This window comes from Arctopsyche grandis, chromosome 2 (genome assembly GCF_051622035.1).
Source record: "Arctopsyche grandis isolate Sample6627 chromosome 2, ASM5162203v2, whole genome shotgun sequence".
In the NCBI taxonomy this organism is placed as follows: Eukaryota; Metazoa; Arthropoda; class Insecta; order Trichoptera; family Hydropsychidae; genus Arctopsyche; species Arctopsyche grandis.
In genome coordinates this window covers 3,601,577-3,620,893 of record NC_135356.1, presented here as the reverse complement: position 1 = coordinate 3,620,893, position 19,317 = coordinate 3,601,577, and the positions used below count along the sequence as shown (strand labels likewise).

At 33.8% G+C, this 19,317-nt stretch overlaps 3 protein-coding genes across 3 annotated transcripts; 2 read left to right on the top strand and 1 right to left on the bottom strand.

The window, feature by feature from the left end:
* The first annotated feature begins 446 nt into the window (after nt 1–446).
* LOC143922836 (uncharacterized) lies at nt 447–6,769 on the top strand. Its single transcript, XM_077446190.1, has 12 exons — nt 447–580; nt 3,621–3,668; nt 3,809–3,856; nt 3,989–4,045; nt 4,164–4,214; nt 4,329–4,370; nt 4,458–4,490; nt 5,284–5,337; nt 5,426–5,458; nt 5,547–5,597; nt 5,930–5,983; nt 6,064–6,769. Exons 1-11 carry the CDS (start codon nt 447–449, stop codon nt 5,976–5,978), a joined length of 600 nt encoding a protein of 199 aa, XP_077302316.1. The 3' UTR covers nt 5,979–5,983; nt 6,064–6,769.
* A 2,601-nt stretch (nt 6,770–9,370) lies between these two features.
* Nucleotides 9,371–10,984, bottom strand: LOC143922835 (THO complex subunit 4-B-like). Its single transcript, XM_077446189.1, has one exon. The coding sequence runs from the start codon at nt 10,109–10,111 to the stop codon at nt 9,371–9,373; it is 741 nt and encodes a 246-aa protein (XP_077302315.1). The 5' UTR covers nt 10,112–10,984.
* Nucleotides 10,985–13,862: 2,878 nt separating this feature from the next.
* On the top strand, nt 13,863–15,177 carry LOC143922550 (zinc finger MYM-type protein 1-like). The gene is made up of 2 exons (XM_077445821.1): nt 13,863–15,030; nt 15,117–15,177. Exons 1-2 carry the CDS (start codon nt 14,442–14,444, stop codon nt 15,122–15,124), a joined length of 597 nt encoding a protein of 198 aa, XP_077301947.1. The 5' UTR covers nt 13,863–14,441; the 3' UTR covers nt 15,125–15,177.
* The last annotated feature ends 4,140 nt before the right edge of the window (nt 15,178–19,317 follow it).

Below are 19,317 nucleotides of genomic sequence, written 5' to 3'. Positions count from 1 at the left end.
CCCGCACTTCTGTACAGTCTGCAGCTGATGATGGTTTCTCTCTTACCTTCTGCACCGCAGTAATTCTTTTGAATTTCTCTAACTTGCCAATGCTGCTGGGGACAGGGACAGGGACTTGTTTCTGGAGTTAGCTTCTCACGATTGGGTGGAGTCACGGAGTCACAAGCTAACTAAGCCCAGGCTGTGCTTTTGTTAAGTGGCGGCGGCACTTCGCCAATTCGCTACTGTCCCGAGACTGTCTCAGTGTTGTGTAATTAATTATGCAAACGATTCTTACTTAAATGTAAAATGTACCTCGTGATTGAATTTTATTTACATACATACATATGTATTTTATCGTTTACAACTTTAATCAGCACGGTTTTTTCTTTTTTTCAGATTTCGTTACATCTTTCGAAAATAACATGTATTCACCATACGACTCCGAACCGTCGTCAGATACCGAAATGGCTTCCGATGCTGAAACGCCAACGGATCGAGAAATGTTGACGGAGCATGAAGTCTCGACGGATGACGAGTCATTGCCAGACTCTTATACGTTTAATCATAAAAGGGCTAAACGTATGAGAGTCTCTAATAGGTAAAATAATACTATTTAATATTACGTACAAATGTGTGTTATAATTAGGGGCCGGAAACGTGCCGGCCGCCTATTGTTCAATTGTTGTAAATGCTTTGTAAAAAAGGTTCGGCAAACCTTTAACAATGCATTTACAATCTTTGAACAATAAACAGCCCCTTCAGATTCCGGCCTCTACATATGTAGTTATAATGATATATTTAAAAGTGTAAATCTGTTTGAAACGTGTTTCATTTCATTACATATGTACATATGTACATATATCGAAAGTGTATTATATGGAAGTTGTACTCTCATATGTACATATGTAAGTGCAGGATGATTTTTCAGACTGACGCAATGTTTCGGATAAACGCAATATCCAGACCATTTTCATGATTGTTTTCGGTGTTTCAAATATATTTACCAATTTTTAATACCAGCAGCAGCCTCTACAGAGCTACACTTTTTTCGAAAATAATTCCAATTTTATATTAGATTTTTCAAAATTTGACTTTTTTTTTTTTATTCAAGATATCGATCGAGATGAACTTCAAATAAAAATGCTGATTGAATTTATGATTCTATAAAATAATTCACAAGTAATTATATGTACGGTCGAAATGATCGTATACAATTTCTTGTGCTGTTTTATACGATCGAGGCTTCCATTGGCATCCTAGGTATATATATTTAAATTTTGTATTTTGCACATGCTTTCTGAAAATTCTTTTCATAATTTACATGCACCTAAGTACATGTATGTATGTATGTAGTGTTTAGCGAAAGCTTTTGCGGACTTGCTTGTGCGACTTCAGATGGTCGTGCTAACTGCTAACAAATAGCTTACGTATACTATTTTTTGATTGATTATTTATTATTTTGTGCGCTTACATCAAGCGACGTGTTGACATGCAATATACATACATACATACATACATATGTATAATTTCAAGGAATCCTGAATCCATTGCTTTCATCCATTGATTTGTTGCTTCCCTTGTTCTTCCCACTGACTTGAAATTGAACAATATGCATATTGACGAAACGTCTAAAACTGGAATGCTTGCTTTTTATGTATTTTTAACTATAATATTATTATTGTAATCAATGTTGTGAAATCGACCGAAACGTTTCCATATGAAATACATATCGATTACAATTCATTGTTGGATGTTTCTTCATATAACGATTTTTAACATTCAGAGTGAGATTTTTCACGACTCGACTCGACAACATTGATTGTAATGATATTATGTGTGTATGTAATCTATTACATTACATATACATATGTACATACGTATGTATAATGCTTTTATGCTTATGATTATTTATAGTAAATCCCACATATATTTATATATTGTTTCTGTATTATTATCAATTCTTGTACATATATTATTGGATTTACTTATAATCTTGTTGGTCTTTTTATTTCTTATTTACAGGATCGACGTCAATTCGTTAAGTTTGGGAGTTGCTTTTCTTATGAGTATGTTGCCACTACTGGGATTCCCCAAGGATCAAATCTTGGCCCTTTATTATTCCTAATATTTATCAACGATATTCAATCTTCTATTCACCATTCTAAATTTTTATTATATGCGGATGACTTAAAAATCTATAAGAGAATAATTGATTTACCTGACGCTCTTTATTTGCAAGAGGATTTGAATTCTATTTATGAATGGGCTAATGTTAATAAACTTCCCTTCAATATCCTAAAGTGTCGGGTCATTTCTTACTCTCGTTCTCGTTCTCCTATTAAATATCCGTATAAATTTCATGATTCTCTTCTTCAGAGAGAATTATTTATATCTGATCTGGGAATAGTCTTCGAAAATAGTTGGAGTTTCAACATTCACATTGAGAATATCTGTGATAGGGCAACAAAAATCCTTGGATTCGTAATCCGTAATTCGTCCGAACTAGGGCTCACTGCCATTCGTCTCTTATATTGTACATTAGTTCGCAGTGTGCTCGAGTTTGGCTCCATTATATGGTCTCCCTATCAACTTCGTTACTCTCTAATGTTGGAACGAGTCCAAAGGAAATTCCTTAGATTTTTATATCTGAAGACATTTGGATTTTATCCATATCTGTTCCCTAGTGCCTTTGTCTTGGGATCTTTGGGTTTCAACTCCCTGGCAAAGAGAAGAGATTTATTTCTTGGGAAACATTTCGTAAAATTACTTAGAGGAGAGATTCACAATCCCACTATCCTGGAGAAACTAAAATTCTGGGCCCCGGAAAATCGTAGAGTTTTAAGAAAACATGATATATTTTTGCCAATTAGGGCTAAATCAAACGTGCTCATGAACTCCCCCCTCTCGAGAGCTGTTCGACTCCTTAACTTACTGGCACATTACTTGGACCTATTCGATGCCAGTTATGTTGAGTTGGTGGAACACATCCTAAATAGCACGATATAAATTTTTCAATCTTATTTCTTTGTTTTTATTTTGTGTACATATTTTTTACTTGATTTTTATTATTTTTTTATGATGTTTTTTTTTATTTATGATTTTTATTATTTTCTTATGTTTTTTTTTATTTATGATTTTTATTATTTTTTTTATGATGTTTTTTTTGTAATTTTTATGATTTTTATTATTTGTATTAAAATCACATTGACGCTTTGGGGCAACCTGTCAAGTCTCTGTGGTATTGATTTTTTAAAATAAAATAAAATAAAATATATGTATATGTATGTTATTAATCACAATAATTTCAATTTTGGCTCGGATAGCGATGATGAAGAAAATCGCCGACCAACTACACCATGCGAAACGTAAGTGTTGACTGCTTATATACATAATATCTGTATTATTATCAATTCTTAAATATATATATATTATTAATCGCAATAATTTCAATTTCAGCTCAGACAGCGATTCCGAACGGAGCTCGCTCGCTACGGTACGCGGAACGTAAGTTTTAACCCTGTATATATTATACCTATAATTATTTATTTATATTAAATCACAAACATAAAGTTATATATTGTTTCTGTATTATTATCAATCTTTGGATATGTTATTAATAACAATAATTTCAATTTCAGCTCTGATAACGATTCTGGAGAGGGCTCGATCGCTACGCTGCGCGGAACGTAAGTTTTAACCCTTTATATTACATATATGTATACCTATAATTATTTATATTAAATCACATACATATATTTATATGTTGTTTCTGTATTATTATCAATTCTTAAATATATATTATTAATCGCAATAATTTCAATTTCAGATCAGACAGCGATTCCGAACGGAGCTCGCTCGCAACGGTACGCGGAAAGTAAGTTTTAACCCTTTATACAATATAGACCTATAATTATTTATATTACATCACATACATATATTTATATATTGTTTCTGTATTATTATCAATTCTTGGATATGTTATTAATCACAATAATTTCAATTTCAGCTCGGATAATGACCGCGATTCCGGCCTATGTCAAGCCTCAACTATTTTATACGAAACGTAAGTTTTAAGTATGATTATTTATAGTAAATCACATTTATTTATATATTATATATTGTTTCTGTATTATTATCACTTCCTGGATATATGTAAATAATCGCAATAATTTCAATTTCAGCTCGGATAGCGATTCCGAGGTTAGTCAAACCCCGAGCACTTTATACAGAGCGTAAGTTTTAACTTATATTTTACTATACGTATGATTATTTATAGTAAATCACATAAACTTGCTGCTTATAAACTCCTGCATATGTAAATAATCGCAATCGCTTTTAAATTTCAGGTCCAATCGCGACGTTAAGATGAGGAACCCGGTATCCAGAATGTAAGTTGATTCTCTATAATTACAGTATGAGTATGATCATTTATCATCGATTGACAATATTCATAATTACAATCATTTTACTTTCAGGTCTATCTGCTCAGACGCGGGCCCATCGAAATGGTAAATCATATCTATTTATATATGTACATATTATCCATGTTTTATTATTATATGGATGACAGTTTCTATATAATATTTTATATAATGCTTCTATCTATACCAGCGGTTTCCAAACTTTATGCTACCTTTTATTTTTCAATAGATATAATAATATAGACACGTTTTAAATAATAAACCTTTAATGACAGAATAATAAAAATGTTTGGCTATAAACATAAATTTATATATTAAATTACTAATTAAACTACATCTCAGAACACATCAAAATTAAATGCGAAGGATGTTGTTGTTTATTGGCACAAAGTTTAGTTTTATCAATTTTTCTTTTTCGATGGTTGTCAGCTCGAATTCGTCTTCTTCTTTAATGTAGTTATTAATTGATTCTGGATCCACAACAACTTTGGGAAATCAAGGTCTTTGAAATAATTGGAAAAATGCAGCACTAAACCATCCAAGTGGTCAATAAAAAGATTTTTACTTCTTCTCCGGATAATTTTTTATAGTAATTAAATGTATATATAAAAATGAAAGAAAAATAAAAATAAACATTCATGCATTGAATTTTTACTGTTAAGCTACGATATGAAGTTTTATTTATTTGGAGTTTATAGATTATGGTATGAAAATTATTTTTTTATTAAAAAGTTTTGGTGCCTCCCAGTTTGGAAACCGCTGATCTATACCCTATATAGGCTTATGACTATATTTATAGTAAATATATTTATGTATATATTGTTTCGGTATTATTATCAATTCTTGGATATGTTATTAATTGCAATAATTTCAATTTCAGCTCAGAAAGTGATGTGGAAATGATGAGCGTTCGCTCGGCATCGCCAACAAAAATGTAAGTTGTTTCAATGTACAGAACAGTACAAGGATGATTATTTATCAATGATTTACAATATTCATAATTACAATCACTTTTCTTTCAGGTCCATCTCCGAGGCGGGATCTTCGTCAAACGAGTAAGTCACATACATATACATATATTGTTTCTGTATTACTATCAATTCTTGGATATATTAATAATCGCATTCGCTTTTGAAATTTCAGACTCAGCGATGTTGAGATGAGGAGCCGGAGCTCAGTGTCGCCTACCAAAATGTAAGTTGTTTCTAATATTATATAATTGTATGTTTTTTTTCTTCTTTTTTGTATTTTTTCCTTTTGCTTTTTGTTCTATCTATTATTATTATTATTTTTTTATGCCACAATGGTCCGAAACTTTTAAATAAATAAATAATTACAGTACAATTATGATTATTTATCAATGTTTGACAATATTCATAATTACAATAACCTTACTTTCAGGTCCATCTCCTCGGACGCGAGTTCATCGAAAAGGTAAAATCGCATATCTTTACATATTATTCCTGTGGTATTTTCAATTCTTGTTGGTTACGTTATGCTAACAATCGCAATCATTTCAATTTCAGCTGTGACAGCGATGTGGAGCTGATGAGTATCGGATCATCAACGCTTTAAGAAATGTAAGTCGCGGTTATTTATAACTTATGTACATATTATTACTGATCATCTGTTGTATTAATAATTACTTTTATTTGTTTAGGGATTTCGCCAACAATTCTCCAATTCCCAAGTTAGCGATTCGGCAGTCAAAAATGTATAGGAAATATTCTTCAAACCGACGTCCTCGATTTAAAAGATGTTCAAATAATTAGACTGATACTAGAAGAGTAAAACGTCTACTTAACTTTTGTGTTTGATGATGGATACCTCTTTTGGGTAACATCTCATTGTAATATTTAGTATTTTACATTAATATAGTCTTATATAGCGTAGCTATTGAATATTGTGATTGGCAAAACAAAGTCATGTGCCTTTATATATATTTATTCTTTATATATGTATATAAATGTTAAATAAGTAATTAGTATCTTCAATTAATAAGACTGATCCAATGTGATAGTTGTTAATAGAACACATACATACCTATTTCAACCAAATATGGTGTTCGATATATGTACACCCCTTTATTATATGTACATTCTATAGAATGTGCATGTGTTAACTATTTGTTAGTTGTTCCTATAATACATATGTATATAATATAAGACTGATAAATTCAATGTGATATTTGTTAATTGAATATTGTTTAAGAAAATATTGTGATTTCTATTATTGAATATGAATTTGTTATTATAGTTATATAAGTGATACAAGTGAGTTTATTTATTTGTTATTTAGTATGAAATCTAAAATATGCAAAGTCTATTCTGTAACTTGAAGATTTAATCGAAATATAATTTGGTATTAAAAAAGGTCTTTTTATTTAAATATTTTTTCCCTTTGTAAATATTCTTTTGTCGATTTTGCCGATTCATCTATTTTTGCCTGCTATATCTTCTTGCACAATTTGATTGACGTCAATGCTTTGGCTCAATAATGTAAGAAGTGTCCGTGTCAAAAATGATAAACAATTGTAATGTCCGTCTCAAATGGTAAACAATTGTTGCCGAAGCAATTTCTATGTTGGATGTTTCAATTAAAGGATTTTTCTAGATTTAGATTGCTTTCAAATTATTCTTGGATCAACACGCGCAATTCGTGTGCGCCAAAAAGTATTGTGGGTTAATGTGTTTTTATAGATATAACATATTTCCTCTTGCAATTTTTTATGTTTTTTTTATTTAAGTGATATTTTACATCCAAAATATTTTATCGCAAAGACGAAATAATCCCTCGTCACGATAAATTATTCTCCGTTTTCTTCAAAGAACTTTTTGTTGGTTAAGCGGGATTTGTCAATGGCAAAGGAACCAGCTTAAGACGGGTAAGACAAATTATAGAATAAAGCTGCGAGTTCAATATACCAGTGGTGCTTTGTTTTTGATTGTGTGAAATTTTCTTGCACAACTGGATTGGGCAAAAATTCGTTAAAAACAGCCAAGTTAACAATTAACTTAGGTCTCGGGTGTATTCTGAACTCGCCAGCAACATAGATATGGGAGCGAGAGGTACCAAAGACAACAAACTGTTAACGATTCAAGAGATATGATTTAAAAAATTGGACTAATCTGTCAAGAAAGCCACAAGTGGACATTTTCTTCATAGTTGATAAGGTTGATATTTAATGTGTATAATATTTACAGTGAATTTAAGAAATAAAAAAATTTGAACGAAATCCGACAACTGGTAGTAGAAATTTTTTCTTGCGATTACTATAGTATAATACAAGGGAATGGAAAATAATTCGTCTGACAAATGATACTGCGAGATAACCGAAGCGGGAGAGTCAAACGTGGGATTTTCTATTGCTGAGGTGGGGAAAACTCGTTCTTTCCGAATAAATCGTCGGTAGGTGAACACACAGATAAAGGAAAACATTCTTAAGCTACAAACCTACATCTTAATGCGAATATACTGTCGAAAGCGAAAGAACATTTCAAAGAATTAGAATTCTATGCGTGTGGAAATTTCCCGAGTAAACAATACTAAAATTAAAATTATTTCTCATATATTCTAATACAACTGGGATAATAGTTATAAAAGTATATGTAAATGAGACATTTTTAATGGTCATTAAAACTATCACAAATTTGACTAAAGTAAAATTTGTTAATTGCTACCTTAATTTATTTTTATTTTATTTATTGAAAAATCAACAGACAACAGGATGCACATAGATATGTATATATGTATAAAAATATTGGAAAAATAGAATAGGAGAAGAAATGAATCAATCGGTCAAGATTCTCTTGATGTTAGACCTGAATTGATGTAGGGAAATACCAAACAGATCAACCTCATTCAGCTCTCCGTTAAACATACGATAAACGCGCTGCAGATAAGAATATTTTTGGGAATTAGTATTGAAAGGATCAAGTGAAAAGAGTGCAACGCGTCTAGAGTACCGAACTGGGATTCTGAAATTAACCTTATTCGGTAAATCAGAACAATCAAGGAAACCATTTATGAGCTTAAAGAAGAATATAGCATCAGTATGTCGTCGCCTGACAGAAAGATTGTTAAAAGAAAGGATTTTTAAAATGTCGGAAACAGTAGAATGGGTATAGGTAGGAAAAAGGTAGCGTAAGGATTTAATAAATTTAAGTTGAACTTTCTAAATACAATTAATATGGGATAAATAAAAAGGTGACCAGATAATTGAGGCAAATTCAAGGGAAAATAAAGACCTTACAAAGGAAAAATAAAGTAATTTAAGTATGTACATAAGGATCATTAAAGGGTTTTGTCGAGCGGAGTAGGAATCCAAGAGATTTAAATGCTTTGTTGGTAATAAAAGAAATATGTTGAGAGAAATTTAATTTATTATATATATATATATTTTATATATTTGTATATATATATTTTTTTAATTTTATTTACACATATACCAGGAAGGCCTTACAGGTAAATCTCAATGCGCCTTCCTGGCCAATTACAAATTACAAATTACAATTATAAACGTTCACATAAAGTAATTAAAATTTTTATAAAATATACAAAAAAACAACAATAAAATAAAAATTTAAAAATACAAAAATATTTTTATACGTTCTTTACTTAACGTTTAATATTTTTACAGTAAGCTTCCCGGACATGCATACACAACAAATATCCTGAAAGTGGAGTGACAGACAGACACATATAGACACACACATTATTTCTAGATCATGAAAAAGTGATCAGTGATCAGTGACCGATTGTGAGTATGCCACCCGTAATACATAGCTCTTGGATATTCACATTATAACGATATTTTGTGTTGCCAAGGTAAGTTGATGTGTACATAAATAGTACTACTCAACTGAGTAGTACATATATATATATATATATATATATATATACAGTTCAACGTGTCTTATTTGCATACGAGATCACATCATCATCATCATCATCATCAAAAGATCACTTTATTTCCTTAAGGTGTAGGCTTCGAGTTCCGCATCCAACTGTTCGACGGTGGGTGGGGGTGGACGTTGTCGGCCACCACGTCCACCACCGCGCCGACCACCTCCTCTTCTTTGTCTTCCAGCACCAGCACCAGCACCGCGACTCTGTCTTGAGCGTTGCTGTGGAAGTGCTGCTCGGGCATTTCTGTCAACAACGGCGCCTTGACGATTTGCTGCGCCCCCTCGGCGGCCGCCTCCCAGGGCTTCCGCGATGTCTGACGTCACCAACTGAATGTTCATGGCGCGGCCGTCGAGCGGCACACCGTTGTATTCCTTGATCGCTTTCACAGCATCCGCACGTCGTTCGAAAACAACATTAGCGGTACCCAACGATCGTCCAGATCGGTCGTAGTGCATGGACGTGCGGCGCAGCACGCCAAACTCGCCGAACAGCTCCTGTATGTCCGACTCGGACACGCCAAAGTCGAGATTGGACACGAGCAGCTTGGTGGAAGTGGTCGAGTTTAAGTCTGTCGCCGCTTTCTTTATGCCAAAGTCGTACATGTCGTGCTTCCATGCGCCGTTGACATCGCCCCTGGTGTAGGCGAGTGACTTGCGCTGGTTGCGTTGGATGCCGCCGGCTCGCACTCGCCCTCGCCCTCCCCCTCCTCCTCCTCCTCCTCCTCCTCCTCCCGCCCCTCGCCTGCCGCGCTTCGACGACCTGATGATGTCGTCCAGACTCATGTCGATTCTGTACACCATGGTGGGTTCGGCTTTGGCTTGGTTGGGGACGCGTTCAGATCACACACACACACACACGCGCACAAGAGAGACTTCCGTCAGTGAGCAAATGGAGGAGAGGACATCGACCCATACATATGTCGGGACCAATCAAGGATGACGGGCTACCAACGGCGGAGTGGGCTCTGGGCAGAGTCACTCGCGCATCCTCCCGGGAGCAGACGCAGTGACCATGGCCTGATTCAGCCAAATCGGCCCCGCTCCCAATAAGTGCTAGTGAAACACTCCCCTCCCCAGTGATCAAATAGGGGGAGAGCGACTGATAAATTAAGTGCTGCAAAAACAATTAATTAAATAAACGTCAAAATTATAAAAATAGCAGTCATTACAGTCATTCACCTGTCAAAACGAATAACAATAATAAAATTCCATCTGTCAAAACAAACTATAATAACAATTCAAACTGTCAAACAAGACATTTTTCTTTTTTGATAACAAACAATTATATTATCCAACGAGACATCGATCTCTTTCTTCAATAATAACAACAATAATTCGGATAAACCATCATGATTGATCCACTTATGCTAAATCATCTTCTCCGATGAACTTTAACCGTTTGAACTCCCAAAAGCCGTTTCAATTGTACGCAGTGGCGTTACTACCGCGCCCGCAGACCCCGCAATGCGGGGGGGCGCGTCTTTTTCACTGATTTTTTAACTTTTTCTGTAAATTTTTTTGTGACAATTTTTTAAACACTACTTTATTTTTCAAACTATTCGCATCTCGTTTTATGTTATGTACATGTATCTGAGAATTCTCTCCTACTTTTGTACATACATATTAAACGTTAAAACAATAACACAAAATTAAATGAGGCGTGAAAACCAATTAAAGTTTACAACTTTGTATTTATTTTCGAGAATAGCATTGAAATCTCCGACCAAAATTATTTCATTGCAGACCGTCATAAAAGTCAAAAGCATGCATGTCGGTTTTATAATGGGTCCACCTTTTTTTCAACATAAGTATAACGTCTTTCCATTAATAAATCATAGAACGCGACCAAAATATGTCAATTTTACAACTTTACTCATAAAATCATTGTGTTCGTTCGGACTTTTCTTCAGTTGATTTTGAACACGCTCTGGAATCGGATCGCGATTGATTATCATTAAAACTAGCTCCCGAAACGTGTTTGACAGTGGCGGCTCGTCCTAATGGGCTGCCGGGCTGCAGCCCCTCCTATAAAATTATAAGATATATATTTAATAAAACATTTAATATTTTATTTATTAATGATATTTTTTTTATTAGTTGGATGGACTTAACTATTGGGGCCTTCGACAGAGTAAATATTACTTACAATATCACCCATATCCAAAAGGGTGATATTGTAAGTAATGTTGACCGTTTTGAAGACCCCACTAACTTGTATGGTGACAGATGAATTAAAATGTTGCTGTACTGGCTGTAAAGTGTTACAGCGCCGAGCTGAACGCTGCGCAGCCCGGAGTTTCGGAACGAGAAAGAGAAAGAGCTATTTGCAACTGCAGATAGCTCTTTCTCTTTCACTCACTCTGCCATTTTGGGCTGGACAGTCGGCAGCCTTCGCCTGTCTGCCGTCTACAGTCGGCAGTCTTCGCCTTCGACATTCATCTGTCAGTTTGTTTAAGATTTCGCGCGCTTGATCTTACATTTGATTAGTTGAATCGCACGATCACAGCTTTATTCGTTTTCGTTACTCTTAATTGGTTGTGTACGAGCCCTCATCAAATCTTCGGTGAGTCGTTTTCATTTTGATAACAGCAAACTTTTTTCAAATCTGTTTAACTTTTTCTCGTAATTTTTTATTTAAATATATTAAGATTTTTTTTCTTTTAAAAATGGAAGAACAAAAGAATTCAGTAAAATATTTACAAAATTTGCACTTTTCGCGACTAGAACTTACCGAAAAAGTCGCTATAAAAGCATTAGGCTGCCTCACGCCCAATTTAATTATTTCACAGCCTGCAACTAGTAGATCTTTTAGTTACTCGCGAAAATTTAATCCAGACATTTATAAAAAATACAATTGGTTAACGAGATGTACAGAAAAAAACGCGTTATTTTGTTATCCGTGTATTTTGTTTGGAGGCGAGTCGCCAGGCGAAGCATCTTGGACGAAAACAGGAGTTATTGACTTAAAACATTTAAACGATAAATTTAAAAACACGAGGGAAGTGTCGAACACTTAAAAAATTTGTGTAATCTCACGATTTTGGGAAGCTTGTCGGCGGGAAATAGATAAGCATAACGAAAACGTCAAAAAAAAATCGGGATGTTTTATTTAAAATTATTGATTGCGTTAAATTTTGCGGTAAATTTGAAATGCCAATGAGGGGACACGATGAAACAGATAATTAAAAAAATCCAGGAGTTTTTCGGGGGCTTCTAGAATATTCACAAAATTTCGACGATTCTTTAAAAAAACATTTTCAAACTTCTTCGGTTTTTAAAGGGACATCAAAAACTATTCAAAATTAACTTTTAGATTGTATTTTGAACGTGTGTAGGGAACAAATAAGTGCTGAAATAAAAAAAAAAACAACTTATCTAGCTGTTATGGCAGATGAAACAACCGATGTATCGATGCATTGTCAACAGGTTAATGTTTTTCGTTACGAATTAGGGGGTTAAGTTTTTGAAAGGTTTTGGGGTTTTTTTTTAATCCGCGTCGCGAAACCAGCAAGAACGAATTTTTTTAGCAATCTTACTGGAGTACCAGCGTATTTTTCGAAATCTTCATCGCGTTTGGACGCACCCCTTTAATGAGTGGTGAATTTTGCTAGTTTTTTTTTCAATAATACTTAAATCCACATGTAAGTGGTCGTACGCCAAAAATTGTGCTTATTTTGTCCTGTTATGACATGATAAAATAATTATGGTGACATTTTTTAGACATATTTTCAGTGCAGCCCCGCCACTAAAAATTATCACGAGCCGCCACTGGTGTTTGATCATTGTATATAAAAACTAACTCATTGCTCAGGGTAAAGTGACGTGAAGTGTACCATTGTGTTATCCCTGTAGTTGAGAAATCTTTCGCGATACATATATTTTTTTAATATGAGTAGTTTTAAGAAAAAATTCAGTGGAGCAGAATCTCGAAAGCGAAAATATACTCAAATCGCGAGTTCATCGAAATTGACTAAAATCCACAAATTTTTCAAAGCCTCTAGTGACATAGTGGAATTAAGTCCTCCAGCAGTTTTATCAGAAAAACAACCAAGCTCTCCTTTGAGCAATACCGATGTAATTGAACCAGCAGTTACGGATAATACGGCGAACTTAACTGTTGCAGAAATTTAGTCGACTGAGCCTAGCTCTTCTTCCTCAAACATTTCTGGTGAAGTGGTCGATTCAGTCGATAAGGTTCCTTCTTCAAGAAAAATATCCGACTGACCGAGGACATTACACAAATGAGCTGACAGAAAATGACACTAATCTGAGGAAATTTATATTGAATCACGGTACTTGTCAACCTGATCTTGTATCTTTTCCTCGAGACCTCGTTGGAAAAAGATGCTTTTCTAAAAAATATTTTAAGTGGACCAACCAGTCTGGGATTGAAATACAAAGGACGTGGCTAGGTTACTCGGTAAAACTGAATAGAGCGTACTGTGAACCGTGTTGGCTTTTTGCTGACAAAAAAAATAAATATTATAATTCCTCTTGGGTTGAAGGCATACAAGACTGGAGAGGACTTTCAAAAAAAATTTCAATTCACGAAAAATCTCAAGTACACACTAAATCCTGAGACAATTGATGAATATATCTCGTCAGAATTGAAAAGTCGTGTAAACTACTGGCGTCAAGTGATTCATCTTATTATTAATGTAATATTAACATTGGCCAAATGTAATTTGGCATTTCGAAAATTTCTTTCTCTTATTAAATTTCTGGCAACTTATGATCCTCTTTTGGAATCATTGATAACCAAATATAAGGCAGGTTTTGTGACTTATTTGAGCGCGAAAATTCAAAATGAAATCATCCAATTAATTTCGACACAAATAGAAAATTAAATATTTAAAGAGATAAACATTTCGCCTTTCTATTCAATCATAATTGACGGTACTCAAGATTTAAGTAAAATTGAGCAAGTGAGTGTTGTTTTTCGATACATTGTTGTTCAAAAAGATGAAATTCAACGTCCAATTGATGTTGAAATTAAATAATCATTCGTTGGGTTCTTTAATGTTAAAAACAGAAGTGCAGAGGGTTTAAAAAAATTATTTTGGATTTATTGACAAGTAAAGGACTAGATATTGCGAAATGTAGAGGACAGGGTTACGATGGTGCCAGAGTAATGAGTGGTGCATACAACGGTCTACAAAAGAAGATAACTGAACTCGAACCAAACGCTCATTACGTTCACTGTGCAGCTCATAATTTAAATCTCGTCATTAAAGATACCGTATCTGATGTGCCAAAAGCTTCTTATTTTTTTGATGTGGTTGAACAAATTTATAAATTTTTCGCTGTCAGCATTAACAGGTGGGAAGTTTTTAAGGAAAATTCACCATCAGTTACTTTAAAAAGATTGAACCCTACTCGTTGGTCTTCAAGACTAGATTCCATCAATGCACTTCGATATTCATATACAGATGTCCTAAAATGTCTTACAGAAATAATTTTAAAAAGTAAAAGAAAGGATGAACAATCAGAAGCAAAGGGACTAAAAAAGAAAATGGAAAGTTTCGAATTTATTCTCCTACTCGTGCCTTTTGATAACATTCTTCAGCCTCTCAACTTTGTATCAAAGCTCCTACAATCAAAAAACGTCGATGTTATCAGTGCTCAGTCGATGATCAAAAATGCATACGACAATCTCAATCGTTTTAGGAATACATTTGAAGAATTTGTAACGATTTCATCAATGATTGCAACAAAATGGGGTTTGGAGCTTTGTCATTGAAATATGTGTCATTATCCCAAGGAGTCATATACGACTCCGTCGATTTTGATTTTTTTTTTTTTTCAGGAATATGAGATATTTAAACGCAATTTCTCTTATGCATATTATACAATAAGTCCTACTGTACAAGAAACATAAAGATAAATAAAAAACTTACGTATGTTTTCTCTTCGACATATCCGCAAGTCGAAAAGCGCTCGATGTTATTCCCTCAAAACTCCAAAAGGAACTGATTTAATTTCGTGTGACTTTCTTAAAATTCATCACCAACATCTAACCAAGCGTAATGAAAGGTTTTACGGCCGGCCTGAGTGATCCCTTTATTTTACGACGCAAAATTGTAAAATGCCGTGAACGACCGCGCTGGCATACATCGTGTAAGTTCATAACTGACCGCGTGGGTTCAAATGGGTTAAGAGAAAAAATAGAGAAGATCGACAGTGTTCATAATTTGGCGAAGCTCTTCATTTGTGATTTTTACACTATAAATTCGTCATTTCCTGATATCGCCACCGCAATCATCTTGTTCCTCACGCTTCCGGTAACTGTAGCCACTGCTGAGCGCTCGTTCTCTAAGTTGAAACTTATTAAAAATTACTTAAGGTCAACTATGTCACAACATCGACTCAAAGGATTAGCGCTGATTAGTATTGAACATGAGAGAACAAATAAAATGAATTTTAACGAAATAATCGAAGTGTTTGCCAATGCGAAGTCCAGAAGAACAGATTTTTCTACGTAAAAAGGTATGCATTTTGAAAAATTATTTTACCGAAAAGAAAATAATATGTGTATATGGGGGGGGGGGGGGGGGGGGCGCCTGGAATTCACGTTACGCCACTGGTCTCTACCCATTACTACTGAATTGATTGACCTTCCCATTAGTAAGGAAGGTTCAGATAAATTGACAATGGATATGTAGGATAATGCAACCTGTCAAACAACAATAAAAATAAAAAAAAAACATTCATGTCCGATCATTATTTACCTCTCTTTCCTCGGCCCGGCAATTCTCCTGGCCGCATATCTAAGTTTCCCATCCGAATTGACGTAATTACTAGTACTCGCCACCGGTGTAGGGTTGCCATACGTCCCAGTTTACGGGGACATGTCCCCGTTTTGAGGCTTGCGTCCCAGTGTCCCCTTCAGAAGGATATTTGTCCCAGATATTATTTAAAAATAATACTTTCCGATAATATATAATTAAGTGTGTTTTTGCGCTAGAAGCAGATGGTTATCACTCCTTCCATCAATTACAAGAATACTAAGTATGTGGGAGGCGTTGAAAGACTTTTTCTCCAATGAAGAAAATGCTCCAAAAGCGATAATTGATTTCTTTAAAAATCCTTTGTCAGAACTTAACACCATGTTTGTACACAGTCAAATGTTTTTATTTGAAAAGCAAATTAAAAAGCCTGAAAAGGCTATAATTACAATAGAAGTAAAACATATTTTAGAAGATACAAAAAAAACAATTAATGGAAAGATTAACTAGTAAATACAAGCAAAACAAACCTACAACAAACTGAAAGAATGCAAAGAAGTTACGATAACACAATTAAAAGTGTTTGATGAAGAAGTGGATAATTTCTTCAAAGTTGAAATTAAATATTTGGAACAGTGGTCTGTTCCAATCGCGAAATATGATGTTTTTTCATGGATGCTTCTCAATGATGTACTCAAATGGGAACGAGTTGAAGAAACTATTGCATATTTAAGTAACATCAATATATTTTTCACGGATTCAATTCACGAGGAAGTAATTAGTGTACATGAAATCATTTATTGAAAATGAAACACATGAAGAATGGGATACCAAATATGTACATGATAAATGGTTATGCTTTTTTAAAAATACTAAAGAAACAGAAAGAAAAACTAACCTACTGAAATTGTGCCTGTACGCTGTCCCAGCACATAATGCACACGTTGAGCGTGTATTTTCATTAATTAATACTCGGTGGACAGATGAACGAAACAAGCTTTCAATTGACACAGTAGAAAGCATAATTCAGTGCGTTTTCAATTATAAAATGTCATGCATCGAATTTTATAATTATGTAAAAGAGAAAAAGGAACTCCTTCAAAAAGTAAAAAAGTATGATTGGGCAACGAAGAGCATTGAAGATCGAGTTCAAGAAGTTGGGGAAGAGTGAAGACAAGAGAGAATGAGTAAAATAAAATTAAACATGATTCAATTACAATCTGTTAATAATATAATTAAACATGATTCAATTTATTTTAATTAAACTATCAAAAAATATAATAAATTATTTTTATTGGGGGGGGGGGGGAGGGTGTCCCGGTCTATGGTCCGACAATTATGGCAGCCCTACACCGGTGTCGCGTCGATAGCTCACACACACACACACTAACAGACATTTGTTTACGTTTTTACATTTGACGTGTGTGCATTCGTACCGCGACATATATTATCCATTCATGAGTTAGTCAGTCAGTCAGTCACTTTTCTTCGAAGCCGCTGATATAGCTGAACGCATATCTAACATCTACTGCCCCTCCTCTATCATGTCCAACTTTTATAAAGAATACAAACATAACCCCATGGGTTCCACATCAGATGACGGCTTATCCATAAAGCTTTTTGCCGGGATGGATTTCATTGTATGCTGGTCTAACAAATTCAAGGTGGATCGTTTCCAAGTGATTTCAATGCTATTTTCATAGTTTAGTGGATGTGGTGGAGGCAGTTATCATATATAATGCAATTGTCCGACCACATTTTATGTGTTGTGGATCTTTTCTGTAGGCTAGGCTAAGATAGGCTACAAACATTACAGAATAGAGCCACGAAGAGTATCTTAGATGCACATAAATAGGTATATTAGTATAAGATCCGTGTTAAAGTATTTTATAAATTTGATGATACTCTGAAAATATATATGTCGGTTTTTATTTATAAGTTGGATAAGAAAATGTTACCTAGGTATTTCGATAGATATTTTATTAGAGGTATGGGGGAAGGCGAGTGCAACAGTGACGGTGTTGTTTATTCTGACGAAGAGAATGCTTCCCGCAAAACGGTGACTGACCGTGCATCCCATTGGTACTGCCAGAACCCCGGCGGTCACCACAGAGGGTTACATTTACATAAATATAGCATTAGAGGTAGCAATAAATCACAGAATTTAAAATTAAATAAGAGTAGGAAAAACGTGTATGTATAGAAGTGTTGTTACTTATAATAAGCTGCCAGATGAAATTACAAATATACTTGTAATATTGATAAACTTATGGTAGCTGTAAGGTAACACCTCAAACAGTGTGTATGTATCTATGTACATATGTGAATGTATGTGTATATATTAATACATTATTATTTGTGTGATTGAATATAATTAGTTATTAAGCTTGGCTATATCTTAAATAAACAAATAAAACCTTTATTGTTTCAACACTCTACAATCACACATCCTATTCAAATCTATACTTTCAAATATCATTCTGATTGTATAGATACTCCTTTCAAAATTTCAAAACTTGTCTACCTAAATCTTGTTTACACAAAACTGCTATTTGGAAAATATAATAAAAGCATTTGAGAATAATGGTTATAATTTTTATCATCTCTTCCTCGTCCCTGTAACAAGCTATTCGCTCCACAAAATAATTTTATTTCAGAAAAGCTCGCCAGCCGCTACACACATATGAATTGTCATCGTAGTATATTCTGCTTACAATCTACTATTTCTGCTTTTTAATTTACATGTTATATTTAAGAAAGAAAATAACTGTATCATAATGCAATTTTATAGAGTTATAATTACTTAAGTATGTTTCGAAATCTTAATTCACTGAAAGAAATCCCAATTTATGATTGATCGTGTAAATATAATATGACTCGGAATTCCCAAACATTGGCTATTTTTTTTTTTTTTTGATGCTTGACCATTTCTCGTCCACCTTGATTTTTCGGTTTTAAATTGAAATAAGAGTCAGGTAATTGGGTTTAAATACGGGCCACTCAAGCAACAGAATAGCATTTATTCATATAAAAGCATTAAAATATAATTTTAATAACATTTAAAACAATCGTAACAAAAAATATATATTCATTAATGTAAAACACAAAAAAGACACATGAAATAAGTGATTTCAACATTGAATCATTGAAGAATCACCAAATAAAAAAAAATCAGATGTCTCCGTTCTTCGGTGAATTCTTTTCATGAGTTTTAAGACACAATATCGATAATGGACTTTTCGCAAGAGAATAGGTAAAAGACAATCATTAGAACTATTAAAT